General features: G+C 37.2%; 1 protein-coding gene across 5 annotated transcripts; it reads right to left on the reverse strand.

Annotated features, from left to right (window-relative positions):
• Positions 1-1056: 1056 nt before the first annotated feature.
• uso1 (USO1 vesicle transport factor) lies at positions 1057-21037 on the reverse strand. 5 transcript variants are annotated; one of them, XM_028018319.1, is made up of 26 exons: positions 20810-21037; positions 19791-19877; positions 19640-19704; positions 19037-19113; positions 18785-18796; positions 17648-17748; positions 17436-17538; positions 16681-16736; positions 16470-16590; positions 15384-15562; positions 15137-15277; positions 14293-14381; positions 14053-14207; positions 12721-12926; positions 12598-12618; positions 9665-9775; positions 8135-8253; positions 7076-7257; positions 6863-6984; positions 5707-5845; positions 5381-5541; positions 4474-4533; positions 3315-3419; positions 2788-2889; positions 2488-2682; positions 1057-1698 (listed from the first exon to the last, which is right to left on the reverse strand). In XM_028018319.1, the coding sequence occupies exons 1-26, from the start codon at positions 20873-20875 to the stop codon at positions 1636-1638; spliced, it is 2838 nt and encodes a 945-aa protein (XP_027874120.1). In that variant the 5' UTR covers positions 20876-21037; the 3' UTR covers positions 1057-1635. The 5 variants fall into 5 exon arrangements, with proteins under 5 accessions (XP_027874120.1, XP_027874121.1, XP_027874122.1 ...); XM_028018320.1 differs by having other exon boundaries at positions 3321-3419; positions 20810-20875; XM_028018321.1 differs by lacking the exon at positions 18785-18796.
• Between the last annotated feature and the right edge of the window lie 1385 nt (positions 21038-22422).

Raw genomic sequence — 22422 nt, forward strand, 5'->3', positions numbered from 1 at the left:
GCCCCCTTCTGACCAAATAACGCAATTACAGAATTAATCTAGAAAAGACGCCTTTTAAGTAAAATATTTTAAATTTAAGGGGCATTCTGTTGCAGTTTTTAATATTGACATAAAAACATTAATTTCTGATTTAATAAAGTATTAACTGCTGGTTTGCTGGATTTTGTGACTGTATTCAACAGAGTTAAACATAACATACCAATTTTCTAGTATTGTGGCATTACTTTCTTTATACCAAGCATGTATTTAAAACCTCTTTGGGAACCATCTTGTTGCAGCTCAAGCCATATTTTCTGTTTATATTTGATGTTTTTAGTAGATTTAAGTGACAAAATGGGAAGAAGTTGTGTCTTTGTAATAAACTACCGGAAGAGCGGGGTATTAACCAGTTACTGGTTTACTTGAGCAACATTGTTTTGGGAAAAAACAAAAACTTAGGAGTATTTTTACTACTCTGTACTTCTTACTTTAACTTGTGTAATTTTATTATAAAGTATCTCTACTCTTACTTGAGTAAAAGTTCTGGATTTTCTGCCCACTGAATAAAAAACAAACATGTTGTAACCAAAAATTCACCAGACTCAGACACACTTGATGTTTTTATTAGTGTTTCATAAGTTTTTTTATTGAAAGCAACTAATTGAGAAAAAATTCGTCTGATTTTATTATTTTTTATATGAATTATTGTTATTTTGGTCCTTGGAATACCTAAATTTCTACTTAATTTCATATGTTGGTCTGTTGATTATGTAATTTATAAATACTAAATAATTGATCATTTAAGTTTTCGTACCGTCTCTCCCAGGTCTTTGAGTTACTCAGTACTTGACTAAACTTTTCACCAAATGCATTTTTACTTCTGACTACCGTAAAAGTGGCTTTAATTGCGTTTCTTATTTAAAGTAAATTATGTTTATTGACAAAGTCTTGAGGATGTTTGTAATGGAAATGCAACTAATAAGAATTTTTCTATTCTAATTTTCTGTAAAGGTGCCTTGTAAATAAATTTACCTTCCCAGAAAAGTCAGTGAAAAAAAACAAAACCCACAAAAAGTCTTGGGTTGTAGATTTAGTAAAATTTAATTTATCTACAAATATTTTTCCATACGGCATACAGATAGATTATTAATTCATTTCAATGTGGCTCTTAAATTGATAAGTTACACAGTATCATACAGAAGCTGGATGCCAGAACTGCACAAAAAGTTGAAAAAATACGTCTTATTTTCTGCGGTCTTTACATGTTTTTCAGTGTTTTGCAGCATATCGTAGAGCGGTTCAGCCGTCGAGGAGGACATCCAGGTGAAATGTGCTACTTTCCAAAATCCTCCACAGCCGATTTTCCACTTTAATGATCTTAAAATCAACCTAGACTCGGTTTTGTGATTAGAAAACGTAGAACAGCAGAATAAAATAAAATACCGACGGGAGAACATTGTGGAGATGAACGCGCTGACGAGCTTAAACCTCTGAGAAGAACCTCAGCTTGAACACAGAAACGTCCAGAAACTCAACACGCGGGGAAACGAAGACAACATGGCGGCCGGGAGGAGAAACCGGATCGGCGAGCGCGAAGCCGGTCCTTCGGTTCTAAGGCAGGAAGTCTCTTCTTCTTCTCTCTGTAGTGTTTCCTCTCTAATCCTCGTCTTCGTCGTCTTCGTCGGAGGTCTGGTCCCGCAGGTCGTCTTCATCTTCCACCTGTAAGGGAAGGGCCACAGTCTAACTAGAGCAAACAGACAGAACAGAGCCGAGTCAGACGGCGACCTCTGACCCCTGGGAGGCCGTGACAGAGATTCATGTTTCTGGTTAAAGACGCTGATGGAGAAACTTCTCAGAAAATTAAAACGGGATGATGGTTGTTTACTGTGTTTGTATTTTGTTTTAATTTTTATCTGAAATGTGGCCTAAATAAATTTGATTTGACTTTAGAATGGGTGAAGTTTAAATTTAATCTGATAAACTCAAATTTCAGATTTTTAGGTTTAAAATACAGAGAATGATCAAAGGATTAAAGAGGAAGAGAAAAGAAAGGAAGGAATGACAGAAGGAAAGAAGGGAGGAACAAAGGGAAGAAAGACAAAAAAGGAAAGAAGGGACTAAGGAAGACAGGAAGGAAAGGAGGGAGGAACAAAAACAAGGAAGGATGTAAAGGAAGGAAGAAAGGGAGGGAAGAAACAAACTAAGGAAGGAAAAAAGAAGGAATCAACAAAGGGAAGTGAAGAAGGAACTAACAAAACTAGGAAAGAAACTAACAAAAAGAGGGAAGGAAAGAAAAAAGAGACAAAAACCAAGAAAACATGTAAGGAATGGAGGAAGGAAGAATGGAAAGGAAGAAAATGAGGAGAGGAGGAGAAAGGAATCAAGGAAGGGAAGGAAGGAATGAAAATAGGAAGGCAGAGAGGAAGGATCAAAGTAAAGGTTTGACCCTGTTTGATAGACAGTGACGTTTTTTTGACCTTGTTTGACCTCCAGTGAATGTTTTCGTACCATCTCTCCCAGGTCTTTGAGTTTCTGCTTGAGGCTGTGGATCTTCTGGTCCTGGTCCGCCAGCAGCATCAGCAGGTCGTCCTGCTCCTTCTTGGACTCCTGGACTTCCGTCTGCAGCTTGGACTTCTCCGTCTGCAAGATGGCCGCCGTGCTGGTGGCCGCCGCCAGCTGCTGCTCCAGTCCTGATCGACTTTCCTGAATAAACACCAAGGACGAGAGAGAAAAAGAGAGAGAGTGACGGTAGGAGAGACGCAGCGGCTGATTTATACGGAGAGAAAGAAAACGATCCGATCGTCACACCTTCAGCCGCTCCATCTCCGCTGTCTGAGCCGCCAGTCGGTTCTCCAGTTCTGCCTTGGCTGCGTCTGAGGAGCTGTCACTAGGGGGCGCTGTGTCAGAGGGCTGAAAGACGACACCAGAAATTAAACATCTGGGATTAACACTCCAACAGCAAAAGTATTTCTGTCTAGTTTTTAGTGTAAATATCTTATTATATTTGGAATAAGATCAAACTAATTTAAAAGTAACTTTTTAGCAAGAAATGAGAGAGTATTTTAAGTAAATAATCCTTGAATGTTAATTAAAAAGTACTAGTTCCACTGAATCCACTGTGAAAAATGTCTTACTATGAGTGGAAACTTTTAATCAATATTCAAGTATTGTTTACTTACAACCAGCTCCTATATCTGGTTGAAAAGTTACTTGCAAGTTAGTTTTGTCTTATTTAAAGTATGTTAAGATATTTGCACTAGAGTCTAGACAGAAATACTTTTGGTGATTTGGTGTTTTTGCATCCTAAACATCACATCATTATAATTTTTAATGACCTTTACCCCTGCCTCCGCTCTCCTCAGCAGCTCCTGCCTCTCAGCCTTCAGGTGGCTGATTTCTGCCAAATGGGTCTGAACCTGGTTCTTCAATCCCTCCAGTTCCTGCAACACAGAAATAAAAACAAAACTCAGGTTTATTTTTAAAACGTCACTCAAAAGAAACATAAGCTCAAAATAGTCAAAGATTATATATTGTAATTTGTTTTGTAGTACTAGTGTATATGACTATCAAACTAGACATACAATCAAAGGTAGATTTATATTTCCAGAAGTTCAATCAAATTTTCTGTAGATGGAATAATTTACTGAAAATGTGTTAGAGATACATCAGAAAGATTTTCAAACACCTTTAAGAAAGTATTTAGAAAAAAAACAACTATTAGGCCTGTCACGATGATAAATTTTATGATGATAAATTGTTCCAGTGATTATTGTGAAAAACAATAATATTGTTGTCGTGATTTTTAAAAGGAATATATAAATAATGGTATAATCATGCAAATTTGCCTCTCAAAGACTCATAAACTTTAATTTTGTAAAGAACATTTAAACACTGGAACAGGAAAATATTTTAAACACCCAAAATAAAACAAACAAAAACATGAATAAAATGGAGTACGAAGTCTGTCTAAACAAAATTTCACTTCAGAAAATGTCAAATTCAATTCCAAAATACTTTATTGATCCTAAAAGGAAATTAAATGACGTAACTCAGTAATTCAAAATTATTCAGTTTCATTCTTCATGTATATTTATAATGTGATTGATTAATTGCTATAATGTGATTGATTAATTGCTTACCAATGATACTGAATGACTTATTAATCTTATGTTGTGCGTTTTTCCCGTATTGGTGTTTCTTAACATATGGAAGTAAATGTCCTTTCGTAGAATGGTTTTCATGACAGTATTATTCGTTTGTTTTGAACTTTAGTTTATTTTGAACGTATGTGATGAATCTGTGTTATGTATTTTCAGTTGTTTTTGTTGAATGTTTCAACCAGAAGACAATTAAATGCAGGGAACTGCAACTAGTGTGGATAAGATAAAGAAAGAAAGTTCATAAAAGCGTCTTTCACTTCCTCAGATTAAGTTTTTCTTTCTAAAGTAAAGCTGAAGTTTGGGGAGAGGTTAAAGTTGAGGTCATGAATCCCACCTGGAGAATCTCGGTGTTGTCTGATCCTGCTGGACCCTCGGCTGCTTGTGCTGCTGACTTCTGTATTAGACACACAAAAAAACATTTAAAAATCATGTTAACTCTACATGCAGAGCTGTACACAAATAATCTGATGCAAATGTAAAGATGTTTCTTTTTAATACACATCCAGGTTGGGAAATTATGTAAATCCTATTTTAAACGAATTACTGTTGCCTAGTTGCTGGTACAGCTTTTAAAGGATCCATGATTAGTTTTAACATTAAAATTTCAGTAAAAACAGTACAGTAAAAACTACTGTAGGCTATTTAGTTTTTATAAATAAAAAATAGTCTTTGTGTTTAGACTGAAATTCATTCTGTATAGATGGCGTATGCTAGGTGCTACGGCGCTAGCTCCGTCCAGTCAGAGCAGTCATTTCTGATAATGAATTTCCTTCAGACAGAAATAAAGGAAAAGCAGAAATGAGAAGGAGACATAGAAATTGAGGAGGACCAAACAGAAAAAGAGGAGAGATTCAGCTGAAAAATCCAGCATTTGTGGAGCTGCTGCTTGGAAATGGCAATCCAATAGTTTGAAGCTCCAGTTTCTAACTCAAAGCGTTTACGGTTAGCATCGGGATCAAAGCATTTTCTCTCATAATTTAAAATGGGGACTTAAAGAATGCTTCAGTATCACTTAAACACACACTCATTACCTTCCAATTTGTTTTGATTTTGCGTTAACTCTAGCTAATGGCCATAGCTAATGGCGTTAGCCTGATAACGTTGACAGCCACTGCTAAAGGTGTTAGATCCTCACAATGACATCAGTTACTGCTAATGGTGTAATGAAATAACACAAACAGAGGACGCAAAAAGTAAAAATTAAAGTCATTAGAACAGCTGAGCATCTCCATGCTACTGACCAGGCTGTCGATTTGCACATCTTTCTCGCTGAGCTGCGTCTGCAGGAGCTTCTGTTGCCTGCGGAGCTCCTCCAGCTCCTCCCTGAGCTGAGCAAGCTCCTCCGTCTGCAGCCCGTTCACCTGAGTGTCCCCCTGGCTAGACTGACTCTGGTTTTCCTTACCTGAACACAAAGACCAAAAACTATCAAATTATGTTCCTTTAGATGAAAATTTTGATTTTATGTTCAGGAGCATGAATTAAACTAATTCTGAATAAAATCGCTGCCAGGTAGAGACAGACCATCATCCTCCTCAACATTCATTTAGACACCAACAGACGGACCCACCTAGCTTGAGTTTCAGGATGTTGTACTGGTCTTTGTGCTGCTGAATCTGAGACTGCTGCTGACTGACTGTAGCCTGCAGCTGTTCAGTCTGAGTCGTCATCGATGAAACTTTCTCCTTCAGCTCCTGAATCTGAACGTCCTGATCAAACACAAAGAGACTCAACATGCTGGCAAAGAGAAAATATCTGAAACAAAAACAATAAATCTTACCAAGTATTTTTCATCTAGTTTCTAGTGAAAATATTTTAGTACAGTTGAAATAAGACAAAATTAACTTACAAGTAACTTTTCAGCAAGATATAGATCCCTGGCAGCGTGACATCACAAGTGCAAGATCCCGGCCCCAGCTCGCTGCTGGAGGGCAAAACGCTGCTGGCTAACGATGAATAGCACTGCATCGAGCTGTTGCGTTGTCAACACGTTAAATATTAAATTTACGTCTAATATATAAAAGAAAAAGGGATCCAGTGCTTTGCTACTTATTAACATAATGCCAACTAGCTAATAGGAAAAGGTTTTAAGAAAAAAATAGTGAGGGAGAAGGAAGTGGGTCATTTGTGCTAGCTTGACTTTGACAACCTTAACATGTAGACGTGATGTGGAATTCGGTGTGTTTCGGTTCAGTTTTGAGTTGTTCTTCCAATGGTTTTTCTGCGTTAATTTTCCCTTTGTTGTGGCGTACTGCACTAAATTAATAATATTTACATTTCCAAGCTTCATCTTGTTAATGGGATTGTTCTCCTGCAGCAGCGCGGCTACGGATGGGAAAAGAATCGTCTTCTTGCCCTCCAGTGCTGTGAGCATACGCAACGTTTCCGGATGTAAACAATAACATGCAAACGGCCTATAGGAGCTTGAAGTCAATAATTACTTGATATTGATGAAGTTGTAGTTCCAATGGCTGATTATTTCACTTATAGCAAAACATTTTTCCCAAAAGTGAAATAATCTACCAATGGAACAAGTACTTTTAAGTATTTTTTTCTCAAATATACGGAATTATTGACTTAAACCAAGCTCCTATTTCTAGCTGAAAAGTAATTTATAACTTAGTTTTGTCTTATTTAAAGTGTGCTAAGAAACTAGACCAAAATTACTTGGTAAGATTTTGTATTTTTGCAGTGAATTATTTATAGATTTCTGCGTCAGGAGTTACCTGTTCTCTGATCAACTCTTTGTACTGAGTTACAATGTTATCATGTTGCTCCAACGTCTTCTTCACCTCTTCTTCCTTCTTCTCCTCCTCACTGGACTTGTGGACAGCTTTGGTTATCAGACCTGTGTGCAGCAGAAAGAGAACACTGCATCTCTTCTATGTCTGGTTGAATTAAAAACCTTCCACAAGAGCCTATCTGTAGTGAGGATGGACCTTCCAGCTCTTTGACCAGCCTGGTGAACTCGTGGTCGAACAGCATCTGTTCGGGAGACGGGAAAATGGGCTGCGGCTTCAGCGCCGCCCGCGAATACAGCTCATGTTTGGTGATGGAGCCGAGCTTCTCCACAAAGTTCTCCTTCCCGATGCGCTTCTCGATCAGCTGCTTTAGCTTTTCCCTGAACAAGAAAATGAAAACTCTGAAAAGATTGTTTTAAAGGAACACACCAGTTTTCAGACTGTCTTTTATAAAGCCTCTTGACGCTGATCTATTATAAACTCAGTCTGTGCTCGGGACGTGGTACTTTTTCTATCCAATCTTTAGTGTAGGAGGCCTGTTGAAATAAGAAATTCATTAATTGCATGATGAATTAAAACAAATTCGGTAATTTCTATCTGCATTTATCATTTATAGTTTTTTCTCTTTCTACCAAAAACTGGATGATAAAACACTTCAGTCTGGTGCTTTGGTCTCAACTGGCTACTTATTTTGAAGGGCAATTTTGTTTACAAAGACTTCATTATTCATTTTAGTTGTTTTATCTGTTTTGTTTATTTATTTGGGATATTTTTAAATGTCTTCCATTTCCACTGCAAAAACAAAAAAACCTTACCAGGTTATTTTTGGTCTAGTTTCTACTGCAAATATTTTACTACACTGGAGATAAAACTAATTTCCAAATAACTTTTCAGCCAAAAATACTTGGTAAGATTTTGTGTTTTTGCAGTGTAAATGTTCATTAGAATTTAAAAGTTTATTGACCTTTGAGAATGTCTTCATGTATTTTTATTCCATTACATTATGGTCTCAAAACAACAATATTATTGTTTATCGCTATAATGTCTGGGATAATTTATCTTCTAAGTGTGGATGGAGTTTAGTTGAATATTTACATCAGGGATAGTCAATTACAAGTTAAAATGGGACAAACTTGCTAACCAGTAACTTTCTGGACTGTCAATAGCCGACAATAGACATGGAAAAGATAACATTTGCATTCGGTCTTCCTAAGAAGACAGCTTATCGTGTTCGTTCTCTGACACAGGGACACTTACTTGGTGTAGTTTTCCAGTGAGTTGTCGTTATAATAGATGCAGATCCCAAGCAGGAGAGCGCAGAGACCCTGGACGAGCCGCTCGTCTTCTCCCAGATTCTCTGAGATCTGAGCCGTCAGCTACAGGAGCCCCAACGTCAAGGACCAACCATCATCCTCAGGATGAGCTCTGCCGCAGGTTAACGGGGAAATTTGACAGAAATGAAACTTATTCTTGCATAACTTTGGATAATTTGTCCATGTTAAGTATTTTGGAGGCATTTTCTGTTTGTTTTTATTTTTTAAGAGCAACAAGTGAAGCTTTGACATCATTTATGCAGCCAGGTCTCCGTTAAGTCTATTAAAATGTATTTTCTTGTAGAAATTAATGCTGCAAAGAATTATTTTATCAAGTATTCTGACCATTAATTAGATTTTAAAATCTGGTATATCCTGCAGTTTTTTTCATTTTACTACATAAGACTTTTTATACATTATTAGAAATATATTAAAAAATCCAAATGACTTAAATTCCTATTTAAATACAATAAACATTTTACTGCCTAAAATGCAACAACAGCATTCCTTTATGCTTGATGATTTGTAGCAAAGGATTCATCTGCAGCAAATGAAATACTTCTAACATCAACGTGTGAAAGGTTCAGTCATTTCTGCTTGACTTAACATTAATACAGTGTAGGAATAATCTGGTGATTCATTTGGGATGAACAGATTAATAAATGGATAGCAAAAGGTGCTTAACAGGAGATTCTTTAAAGTTTTTTTTTTTTACAGAAATTGAACCAGGTGAAGCTAAAACTGCCACTTGAAGATTTCTGATTAGGTTTTTTTTACATCTTAAATACAAAATGTGTAAATATTTTTGTACAATTTTGGCTTAATTACTTCTCTGAATACGTTTTCTTTCAGCAAATGGCCTTTTTAGAGTCTGGGTTACTAAATTAGTTAACGGTTATTTCAGTAATTGATTCATCATGATTGATCAGATTGTTTCAGCCCTACTTGGATTAACAGATACATTTTTCCTAATTCAGAAGCTCTGCATGAACACTACCAGTCATGTTTCAACAATCCCTGTTATTTTACAGTGACTATAAAAAGTATTCACCTCCCTCAATGTTTTACTCTTTTTATTGATTATATAAATCAATCATTAGCACCAGAATTTTGTTTTCTAATAAAAAATTACAAAACAATCTCCTTTAGTGTCAAAGTGAAAACTGGGCATTTTTCCTCCATTCTTCCTGCTAAACTCTTCCAGTCCAGCGGAAGATAATGACTGATAGCTTTTTATAAATATAATTTTGTAGAATCAGGGTTGCTACCAATTTTTTTTACATTCCTAGGCTTAGATAATACCCACAGATTTATGATTTTAACTAAAAGAAAGACTGAGACTTTTAAAATTGGCACTTATTAAGGGTGAAAACCAAAGCAACCTGTCCAGGATGAACCTAACATGCCACAGACTGAGCAGCAGATCCGTGTGTAAAGAAGCAAAGGCGCCTCAGAGGTTTGAAATGAAGGATACGAAGGGAACATTATCCTGGTTGTGCAGGAAGTGTGTGACAGCGATGGGACAGTTGCTGATCCACGTGCAGAGCAGCATGAGAAGTCCCACTCTGGTCTGTACTTTGCTGCCCTGCAGAAAGAGAGAAAGAGGAAACAAACGTTTACAAATATCAGTGAGCTGCCGAAGAACCCCGCCATCGTTTTTAAAAAAAAAAGGAAATGTGACAAAATTGAAGGTTTTCAAGTAGTAGTCGGATATATTTCTTTAAAAATGGACAAGTAGCAAAATAAGCCTCAAAAACAAGAAAAAAAGTATATATTTAAAAAAAAAAAGAAAATTTTATCCAATTTATTATCCTGACATAAAGAAGGTAAAACCAATGTGACTAAATGAACAAAAAGGTTTTTTGGGGGGTTTTTTTCAGTTTGGGTTGGGTTAATGTATTAAAGCAATGCTTCAAAAGGCATCCACTGTTAATATGGTTAAACTTGTTAAAACAGGTTAGCATGCAGGCCTACAGGGTAAAACTAGTTCAAAAAGGATCACAAATTCAAAATTTAATTGTTTTGCAAATTAAAGCTGAATGTTTAATTGCTTAATTTGTAGCAAAACATGCAAAACAAAATCAACTAAATATGCTTTTCAGAAAAAAATAAATTCAATCCCATTAAAATCAGTTTCCCCTAAAAAGTAGTAAATTTTAAGCAGAAAAGAAGCCGTAGTGAAAAAGGTGCTGTGATGTAAAAATAAAAAATGTTGTATAAGCTGCATCCTGATGCATTAAAAACGCCCAGGCATGCTTAAGACGAGGAGAAACATGTTTCCTGCTTGAAAACAATGGTAAAAGAGCGTGTTTAACGAAAATCTGAGCAACGGAAGAGCAGAGGGAAAAATAAAACTTATCTGCTTTTAGTAATACAACAACTCAGAAAAGTCACCTTCTCAGCTTTTGTCTCCAAATGTGACGAAATGCAAAAAATGAGGAAACAGAAAAATGAAAACAAGAATCAAATAAGCAAACTATAACGTGTTCCAAGTTTAAAGGCCAAAAACTCAAATCAGTTTATTTTATGTGGACGATCAGAATTAACTTTTATTTTCCATCAAAATAGCAGCAAAATATTGTTTGTTTGTTTTTTTAATTTACAGAATCAAGGTTACGCAAATCCATCCAAAATAAGTTTTTGTCACGGCAGTTTGAATGACCCAATGCTGCTCTTTTCACCACAAAAAAAGAGAAAGATTTGTGCCACTTCCATAGTGGTATTAATTCTGATATGTGTCCAATTATTTTCAAAGTGTCTGCAGTCAGAACGGTCAGCTAATATTGCAGCTAATCTGACTTTTTGAACCATCGTGTTTCTCAGAATAAAATCGGTTGGTTTTAACCAAAAATGCATCAGAGACAAAGACATACAGTTTATGTGAAAGTGAGACCTCTTGTTTATACACCAGCTTTGTTTGGTTACCTGCTGAACTATTTGGAGTTCAAGTAAAGTCAACAACATAAAAATTTACTATCAAACTAAGTTGCATAACAGTCATAATCAAGTTAATGAAGAGAAGCGCTTCCTCCCACAAATGTTCTGTTGGACCCTATTGGAATCTAAAGACTTAAATGATTAAGAACAATAACAGTAAAAGCTCCTAACCTGAAGAGGAAAAGACCCCAGATTAGCCACAGCACAAACTTCCTCAGAGCTGGTAGCACAGAGACAATTGACATGATGCCGGCTCCGCCCCCATGAGAAAGTAAAGCAAACCCCCAACAAACAGTGTTGTAGTAGCAGAGATAGTGGATCTTAATGTGTTACCAAAGACATTTTGAGTATTTTTTGCCTTATCAGTCAACACTGAGGCAAAGGTGGCGCCCAAGAAAATAATTGTTAAAAAAAAGTCATATATCAGGTCTATAATGTTATTATCGGGAAATAACGGAGAAATCAATGATAAAGCCAAAGAGGAAAAATGATGAGGGACATAAAGCCTCATTGGATGTACGTGTAAAATGCGTACATTTTACAAAACGGGTGAGTAATGACTCAAATAAAACTGGCTTGTGAAAATCTGCCTTCAGGAAAATGCTCAAAAATAATCTGTAGCATAAAACGGTGCTTAAATGTAAATACCGCAGTTACTGCAGCACGTATACATGCTGCCATAGAGATAACATTGGAATCTACACACATAAAATCAAGCATAACTACCTTCGCTTATTAATCTTTGATTTGGCTATCAATAAGTGTCGCCAAGACAAAAAATAAATAAATGGATGTCTACTCCCAGTTACCTTCATTCGGATGAACATGTGGTAGTTGCTGTTCATCACAGCTTCATTCAATTGGACATGAGGTCGGATACAGGCCTTGATCCATTTCTGGTGTTATTCCAGACTCCGTTTGGGTTTTTGAAACGTAAGAAATGGCAATCCGCCCTCTAATTGGCCATGATTTCCTACTATTTTCCTCGAATTGTCTCTAACCGCAGCGTGTTTGCTATGATAAACACTAGCAAAGTTATTTTAGGTCAGCTCCTTCAGATAAGCGGCCCATCTACTTCTGGGCAAATTGGGACCGCCAATTGGTCAGTTGGTGAAAAACGGCCTGGAATGATTGATGGAGGATTGCTCTACGTTCGCATGAGGACGGAATCGGCGTCCTTTCAATTCAGCTATCAGGACGACAACAACCACCAGAAGCCGTTTCTGTTGCTCTCCTCTCTACCTCTCTTGCCGTTCTCTGTGCGTTTCTGTGGTCAGTCGATGCAACCAAAATGTCTGTTACACTACCGAGGCTTTACATTAGGGGCAAAGCAGGGCGCTAAAAGGTTAAAGGGAAGCAAGTTTCACCAACATGTGGGACACAGAGACCCCTACTGTTCGGCCAAGCCAAAAACGACCACCCAAAGATTCAAAAACACACACATACACACTACAGAGGCACTTTACTCACCCGCCGGACGATCTTATCACCCTGAAAAACCACAACTTCATTGAGCTTTGTATTTCAGAGTTACAGCTACGCTACCCAGAAGCACCCAGCCTGAAAGAGGCGAAGGCAGGAGGCGTTCTCTACCTGAGACAGAATGTTGGTGCACTGCTGCAGCAGCGAGACAGGCGGCTTGCCCAGGCTGGTGGCGAGCTGCACCCTGAGCAGCTGCTCCTTCTGGGTCAGGTTGTCCTGCAGCGTGTGAGCCACAGCCACGGCCGCACACCAGTTAGATAGAGAGTCCGCCGAGAAAAGGCCGCCGCACAGCAGCTGGCCCGCTGAGATGGAGTTAGCTGCAGGAAACAAAGAGGAAGAATGAGTAAGGGTGCGTTCACCCAAACACCAGCCCTGTTTGGTCCACTTTACTCAAACTCCAGTCTGTTTGTCTTGGAAGTCTGGTTCAGATGGGGGGGTGTGAATCCCCAATCGACCAAAAATATTAATTCTGGTTAGCCTTTAAACCCTCAATCTCAGTTTGGCTGAAGTGAACTTTGGTGAACTTTGAATGCATATGTGAATACAAGTGGACCGGAGACAGCTTGAAAAACAGGAAACGGACTAAAGCGCAGGGAATTCTAGGTAAATACAACCAAAACAAACTCAAGAGTCTGGCGATAGCGGGAAAAATGGATCTTTGGTCTTTTACCAAAGTATTGATGATTTTAACAACAGCATTTGACTAAATGTAACGTGTGTTACTGGCTTTTCTCAATTGTTGACTATATGATGTGTTTAAAATGTTTCATGTTTTTATGATGTAAAGGACTTTGAACTAGTAGTGCACCAATTCATCGGCCTTTGATTTCCTTAATTTTGGGAGATCAGTGATGGTCTGTATTTACATGTGAAGCCGATCTTCTTCACCAATCATATCTACTTCAGAAAAAGTCAGACAATAAACCACTGTCCTTTTCTGCTCTGTCTTTAGAGAGGCTTGACTGACAGACCGGCCCACCAGGTCTCATCTGTTAATGACAGTCACCCCACCTATGCCAACTCTGCAACTTGCTTGTTATATTTTGCAGCATTTCAGACAAAAAAATGGTATCGACCAAAATGGGAATCGGCAGGTTAGGATTGTTAAAGATCAGTAATCAGGAACCAGCCAAAAAACTGCAGTTCAATACACTGAACTGCCGTGTTGCTAAAATATCCTATACAAATACATTTGGAACGAACTTCCAGAAAACTGTAAAACAGCTGAAACACTGAGATCCTTTAAATTGAGGCTAAAACACACCTGGTTGAAGCTGCCTTTGATTGGCAGTAAATGGAACATTGATCAACATTTTTCATGTATTTGTTCTATGATGGCATTTGATCAAATTTAATGTTTTTTGCTTGTATCATAATTGTTTACTAAACATACCAAACACAAAGAATAAGTCAACCCATAAAGGATGTGAACAGGAAACATACCGTCAATGGTGGAGGGCAGCAGGGTTGCGACAATCTCCCCCTGACCTTTCTGGTTCTTGTAAAGGAAACACTGGAAGCAGTAGAGGACGGCGCAGCGCAGCACGAACGGCTGCCTCTCGTTCACCATGGACATAAGCAGAACCACGATGGCCGGCCTGAAACCCAAACATCCCAACACATCCATGAAGGAAAACCAGTCAGGAGTGGGTGGAAGCTTCAAAACATGGCGGCCGCGTTTACCTCGGAGGGTTCGACGGGGCGTTGACAGAAGTAAAGTAGTCCTGGTTGACCTGTGACCCCCTGATGACCTCTGAAACTGTGTTTATTGTCTGGGAGGAAAAACAGACGAATCAGAACTTGGAAACATTTTGGAACGTCTTCACATTTCAGTCATGTTATTAATGGAAAATTCAAGGTATTTTATTGGGATTTGATGCAAAGGACCAACTTGGATCTGAAAAGTGTGGCAAGCATGTGCATTCACAGCCTAGAATAAACAGAACTAGTTATAGCTGCAACCTTGCACATCTACAGACACAAAATATCAAAGCACAGTTAAGACTGTCGCAATTAATCAATTAATCGCATATTAAATTAAAATATTGATGATTAATATTTCTTGAAGAATAATTTTGTTTGTAATTAATTTTATTTATGGTTTTGGTTTTAAGTAGGTTTTTTCTCCCATTTAAGTTATCGTTTTTGGTTGTGTTGTATTTTAAATATTTAAAATACCTTCCAGCTCCAGTCATACAGTAAGTGTTCTTTACAATATGAAAGTTTATTGGTCTTTGAGAGGGTGTACTTACATTAACATGCCATTACCAATAAATTAATAGAAAATGGTCGAAAAACAATATTATAATTTATCACCATCCATCTGTCCCTCCAGGATTTTGCAACTATTTTTGTGATATTTTTACAATCAAAAACACAGATTTTGTTGTGCTACTTTAGAAATATTTGAAATCAGTTACTAAAGTAATTTTTCTTTGCAGGCCTTGTCACAACATGATAAATGTCACATAGTTTTGCCAGGTGGGGTTATGAAGGTATAATCTGAGAATCCTGTTGGGATTATTACCTCTGTGAGGATGTCAGCAGGGACACCGGTTGCCATGAGGATGGTACACAGCTGCTGCAACAGGCCACACTGATACATGCACTTCTGACAGCTGGCTGTGGCTCCAGGTGAGTTCACAGGTGACACCATCACTCGCACCAACTGGAGTAATGTTAAAAAAAAAAAATACAACAAAAAAACAGTCATACTTGCTGCTAAATCTAATCTGGTTGCTAATTTAGATTAAAAGTAACAGTTTGTGTGCTACCTGCAACATGAGGTGGAGGTTTGTGACTTTCTGTGCTGACCAGCCGGAGTTATCGTCCCCGACTTCGAACCACGGCTTCATCCTCTGGATGTAGGAACCCTCCTTGAAAAAGTTCTGGTTGGAGCTGTTGTTCTTCAGCAGGTTCAGAAGCAACAGCAAACAATCCTCAACCACGATGCCTGGACACAGAGACGCCAACAGATCAGGAAATGACGAGGAGCCTCCAAGATGTCTGGCTTTAAGTTGTATTATCAACAGTTTCTGGGCTTTCTGAGGAAAATTCTAATTTCCTGTTTGACATTCGCCCCCTCATTTCCAGCTGTAAAATTAGCATGAGTCAATTTGGTGAGATTTTAAAGATTTAGCTACACAAATTGTGCCCAAAAATACAATTTAAAATTGGTTCTTTGCTAAATTGTTTGGTGTGTTTACAACACTGGCAAATCCTTGAATTACTGATTCAGAACCAGAGTAAAACAAAAAACATCCATTGAAAATCACTAGATGCTGGTTTGAATGTGTGCAAAAAGCAAAACCATTTTAAAATATAAAACTGATGCTCATTGGAAGAACAATATGCTGTCCCTTTAAATTGTTTATTTTTGTAAACTATCTTGGTGAAAAAAGCCAAATTCTTATGCTCAAGATTGATCTATAAAAACAAATAAAAGGATAACATCCAAGATATAAAATAAGTCTAGGTGGTAAATACAAAATCTTCAGAATGTCATCATTTTTTATCAGATTAACCAACAGAATAATCAATAGAGTAAATGATTAATAAAATTATAGTTGGCTGCAGCCCTAAATGCAAGTAGATTTCATCAGTGAGTCAAAATAAATCTCAAGTTTTTAAATGGTTGCTTTTAATTGAAGTTGTAGAGGAACGATTTTTATTATTATTATAATTCAAAGATCCCTCTCCTAAATGTTTGTGAGACATTACTGGTGAAAGCAGAGAACAAGTCACCATGAAACATTCATTTTTGCATATGTCTACTTGTGCCTACCAATGATGTATTTCTCCTGTAAATATGTCATTATATGGAACAAAAACCAACTTTAACTGTTCAGGGGTCTTTTCACCTCCATCACTGCTGCCTTCTTCTGTGATGATATCCAGCAGACGCTCGAAGGCGTTCTCAAACGCCACGATCTTCTGAATGGCTGCGTTGCCTTTGGTCAGCTGCTGAAGCAGCAATAAGCCCTGTAGGAAACGGAAAGCAAACAACATTTAGCGTCTGTCGCAGATCAGTTCAGACATCCACTTTCTGAAGAACTTCACAAATATACTCACATCATTACGAATTACTTCCCTTGAGTCTGCCAAAAGGTCCATTAGCCTGGAAACACCTATGAAAGGAAATAAATGTATTTCTCAATCAAATATGAATGAAAAAACATCTTTCAAGTAAAGCTGAAACAATTAAAAGGATTAATTGTGATGAATCGATTATTGAAATAATCGTCAACTAATTTAGCAATCTATGATTAATTACCCTCCCGACCCCATTAGGGACAAGGGTGAACAGAAAATGGATGGATGGATGGATGGATATGATTAATCACTTACTGGAAAAAACAAACCCAAAATCAGCAATTTGGTGGAAAAACATATCTAGAGCAGTAATTAATCCAAAACTGCACATTTAAGATAAAATCATCTTTGTCTGCAAATATGTTTTAGCAAAACATCCTCGAGTGGCACAGTTTTAGCTTCACACAGTTCCTATTTACTAAAGGAATGGCATGGTATTCCATTTTCAGTATTAAAATGTTTGTTTTCTTATTTAAAAAGGTATTGAATTATTAATTTGCATCTTTTAATGCACCTCTATTACTGTATAAAAAAGGCTTGCGTGGTTAAATAAAAAAAATCTGTAGTATATGCCTTTTTTGAATCCAATTAATCGCCAGACCAATCTATTAATCGGCAAAATACTTATGGCGATTGATTAATCGCCATAATCAAAGTGAAATAAGGAGGAATTTGTTAACATAAGAGTGACACCTAAAGGGAGAGAAAGCATGAAGCATTGGGAGGAAACTCACCCATCGGGCTGACGAGAATAATCCCCTGCACCTGGACACCCTGGCTCTTTAGGAGAGCAGTAAGCAGCTTTACCGCGGGCCAGCGCACATGGAAGTCAAACTCCTTTAAAACAAACAAAAAAAAACAAACAAAAAAAAACAATAAAATCAGTGCACTGAAGTGCAGACACCTCTGCAGCTCAGACATGGCCGGTGTGTTGCTACTGCAGTACCTCCAGCAGGGTGAGGAGCAGGGTTATGTGCTCTGGGTCCTGGATGAATTTCTCTGTGAATTGGGTTCCAAGGTCGTCGGCCTGCTTCTGAGCGTTTTCATCTGGCAAAAGGAAATTCACCATCTCACATAAGATTTTATTTAAATACTCCAACAGGAAGCACACTTTCTGGAAGCTCCCATCTTTAAGGAATATGGTGGTAGTTTATAAAAAGCAGCTCGTCTTTGCGGGTTTCATGATGGAAATGCATCGTAAAAAAGGTTTCTTCCACAATTATGAACAACTATATCAGTTCTGATCTGTGCTGATCTGTCATAAACTGTGTGGCTGAGCCAAGACGATACGGGACGAAATTTACACTCCACTGTACTAGCAACTTTACAAGGTTCAGTATTCGCTGATTTTTTTCTAAGGAATGTAATGAAGTTATTCATGGATTTTTTTTCAGGTAAGTAGAGCGTACCTGAAAAAATGTAGTTTGGGAAGTTAAAATATTTAGGTGCAACGCTACTTCACATGCTATTGGCTGGTCTTTAGAAAGCAGCCAATCAAGGAGCGCCTGTAAATCCACAGATTTTAATAACTTAAAAATGGAAACATATTTAGAACGTAGATGATCTGAAAAAGTAAATACTTGACAAAGCCAGAGAATAAATAAAATATAAACTACATAAAATATAAGCATTTACTGGGAAAAACAAAGAAAGACTGAGAACTTTGAGGAAAGATTCAGCAGAGAGAACTGTGGGGTTAGCAAAGCATTGGTGTTGCAACTCAAACACCTTCCTGGATTTTAGCAAACTTGGTTATGTTTTTAGTAATTTATCAACAGCAAAGTTGCCTTTATTTCAGTAATGAACAAACATAATAACATGGTTTCCTGTGACAGAGAGGGAAGGATGAGAGGGAGGAAATGCTTTTAATTTAAGCCACAGCTGACAGATTCTCATGAAGACATGCCATAAAAACACATCCGAGTAATTCAAATGTTTTTTTAGGATGCTCAAAGTGTAAAAAAAAAAACCCAACAAAAATAATAATGAACTCCCTTCCACATCCAAATAAAAAGGAGCATGTATAACTGGCAGGAGTTGGTGGTTAAAAGTGTTTGCATCATGCACAGTAAAAGATTTTTACCTTCTGATTCATCTGTAGGGTTAACACATGAAAGAGAAGAGAGAGACACGAGTCTTTACATGACGCAGTCACGATCCATATATGGTGGAGAGGATGCAGACTGAATGTGGTCCAACTCAACACTTTTACACATGCAAACATAAAACTGAATCTGCAGCTGCCAAACACTGAGGAGGAACAATATTCTCCTATTTTAATAGTAAAACTTTGCAGTAATTTATGCCTCATTTGATGAGATAAAACCAGTAGTACCTTGTTCTTCCTCCTCATCATTGCTGATTACATTGTAGAGTGTGTCCAAAGCATATCCCAGGATTTCTGAGTCTGATCTGTTGAATTTAAAAGAGCAACATCATTTACTAAATGCATTTCATTTCTAAATTGTGAAAACAAGCAAATATAAACAACTGCTGCAACACACTGCACTAAAACTCCAGAAGCAGGCTTTCTATAGGTCAACATTTAACCTACAAAGAGCCTGTAGGTAAAATCATTGTTTGGTCAGCAGAATTTTTTTTTTTTTTTACTAAATAAGGTTCAAAATGGGAAAAGAAGAGCAAAAAGGAAGCCTAGCTGGGGCAGCTACTATCCAGTAGCTTGCCACCATCAGCGTGTGAATGACTGAATGTAGCGTGAAGCACTTTGGAGGCCTGTGGACTTGATAAAACACTATACAAGTACAGGCCATTTGACAATCATTCTCCACATTAAAATGAATCTACCCTACAGATTGAGACTGCTTGGTTTTGTGTGAACAACCTTAAAAAAGGCAGCTTGGATCAAACACTTATTTCCTCCCTCCTGCAAAATCTGTCATTTTGAAATGCATGGTAATATTGCAGAACCTTTGCATACCTGTCGGTGTGCAGAATGTTTATCAAGTGATCCATCGCCTGTGTGCCAACTTCCATGCGATATTTCTGCAAAAAGGTCAAAATTTCAGTTTCTGGAAATAGTACTCCGTCGTACCTTTCAGAAAGATAACCATCTCTTTCTTTATTTTTACCTTTGAGAGGGACTTAAGTGCTCGGACGGCATCTCTGCGGTCTTCTAGTAGTGTTGAGGAGGCGACCCGGTCACACAGTTTCTGAATCTGGTCACAGGGAGAAAAAAACAACATCTAATGATTTGTGAAATAAATGAATTTCTTCTACAACAGTGTAGTTTTGGGTATTGGTGTTATATTTAAATAACTTTTGGACCCAGTTGATAAAGTATGGGTGTATTTTCTTAGTCTAAGCCTTAAGAACTTCAAGAAATACACTCTTATTTAATTATATTTACTATTTTTGTTAAATCTTGTTTATAGATTTAGATTGCTAGCTCCCACCTCTGTGTTTACAACTATTTATTATTTGACTAAATTCTGTTTAGAATTTATACCCTTGTTCGTATGAGAAGCGCTCTGTAAATAAAATCTGATAATTACATGATAATTATGGTAGATATCGCAAACAATTATTGGTTTTGAAATCAGAAGCACATGTAGAGCAAAAAGTTTCAGTACTTTGAACAGACTATGGTAGCAACACACATCAATACTTTGCTGTAGACCCGCAGGGAACAAGCTGCTGGTTATGTTTTTAGGTTTACAAAGCGGAATTACCAGTTGATCCATCTGATCAAAGTTCTTAGTAACGTTTTTCCTGCTGGTCATACAGTTTTTGATTCAAATGAATTTTGGATGAAGAATTAGAAATTAAACACTGGTGATAGGAAACTTCTTTTGGCCATTTTCTTCGACACAGCTTTAAACAGTTTGAAGTCAGTTAGCAGGTAAATTTCACCCATCAACAGCTAACTGACAGATTTGCTATCTTAGCTATTTAGCATGGCTAGCTTTCTGATTCAGAAAGGTCTGTCTCTCATAAGTAATTTAAACGCTATAAGGAAAAATAAATGGAGATTAACATTAAAAGACAAGTGTACGTTAGTGTGCATACATTATTGAGCAATGTGTTTTTACTTTAGGTGAAATGTATGAGCCACAGACCGGACAAGCAGCTAATTGATTAGCATCCCTACCGTCTCCGCTCCTGACGGTTGCGGCCCGGCAGTCTGCCCTCCCATCACTCCCCTGAAGAAATTCATCCTGAATATTAAATATCCAACGTTTCTAAGTGTTTAAAGGAAGAACCTTGTGCCTCAGTGACAAGAAAGCGTTTATAAAAACGAGAAAAGAAGGGCTTTGGTCGAATTTCCTTTACTGACCGAGCCCCGGAACACAAATGAGGCTAGTGCGCATGCGCGCAGACGTGGCGATACGTGGCGGATCAGAGGCTGAAGGAGCTAATTATTTAAAGGGCCAGTACACTCATCAATTTTTAAAAAGCTATTCCTACCTGGATTGGTTTTAAAAAGTATTGCAATCTTTAGAGTTAATATTGTTTCTTTTGACTTATATGCTATGAAATAAATATTTTAAACCAACTCCCATTCATTTATAATATGATCAAAGAGTAAAGCCTCTCCAGAAAACATTAGTGCTGGTATTGAACTAATTTTCTTACCAGTCCTAACGAATATTGTGAAGTGAACCAGTAACAAAATTTGTAATGATCCAAATTAAAATTATTTCTCCGTTAGCGTCTAATGACACTGGTTGAGAAACTTTTGTTTCCCTAATAACTCCTCAGGTCAGACTAATTGTTTTCTAAATTAGTAGAAAGAAATTGCCAAGAAAGTAGAGTTACTAATTTCAGACAGCATCTTAACTCCCATGCAAATAAAACTGACTATGAATCTTGCATCACGTTCCAGCACTAAACAATGAGATAATATCAGAACTTTTGTTTAGATGCAGGTCCAGTGAAGCATTTAAAAGTGGACGAATAAACAAACGCAATTATTTTACCAATGATAGTGAAATTTGGGTTTTAAGTTCAGAAAAAGATACCAGAAGACATAAATGTCATATCTTAACATTCTGTCGTTTCTATTTTAGGAACTGATATTTATCACAATGGTTTACCCTAACTCTTCATATCAATCAATCAAATTTTATTTGTATAGCACATTTCAGCAGCAAGGCATTTCAAAGTGCTTTACATCATATCAACCACAGAAACACAAAGTCAGCAAGTGGGGGGTTCTTGCTTTTGCATCCATAAAAGGTTTACTGTGTTATATGGAACGAAATGCCTATTGGTAGTTTTATTCCCGCTCACAATCACAATCATATGCAAAATAACAGTCCTAACAACATGCACAAATTATTCAGGTAGGCCATAGATTAATCATACTTTAATCAAAATCTTAGAATATTATTTTATCAGTCAAGTAATCGTAGTTTTATTTGTATCTGGCCAATTTACATTTATGTGAAAAGATGCTTAATATTGAATTTCAAGATGTTTTCAACAAATACAGACGCACATATTTATTCAGATTTTAAAAGTTTAACAGGTAGTTTTATTAATATGTTCTGCCTCCTTTAAAGGTATTGCAGATCTTCTATAAGTATAAAAGATTCTTTATAAAATCAAGAAAACCCTGAGCAACCTCTTCATGAGACTGTTCTACAACAGAGCTTCTTCAGTCAGAAGCTTCTTCAGACTCCCTGGAATACAGACTGCTGCAGGAGATCCTTCCAAGTTCTTCAACTTAAAAAAAAAATCTTGGATAAAATTGGTTACATT

Source organism: Xiphophorus couchianus, chromosome 5, assembly GCF_001444195.1.
Source record: "Xiphophorus couchianus chromosome 5, X_couchianus-1.0, whole genome shotgun sequence".
NCBI lineage: Eukaryota > Metazoa > Chordata > Actinopteri > Cyprinodontiformes > Poeciliidae > Xiphophorus > Xiphophorus couchianus.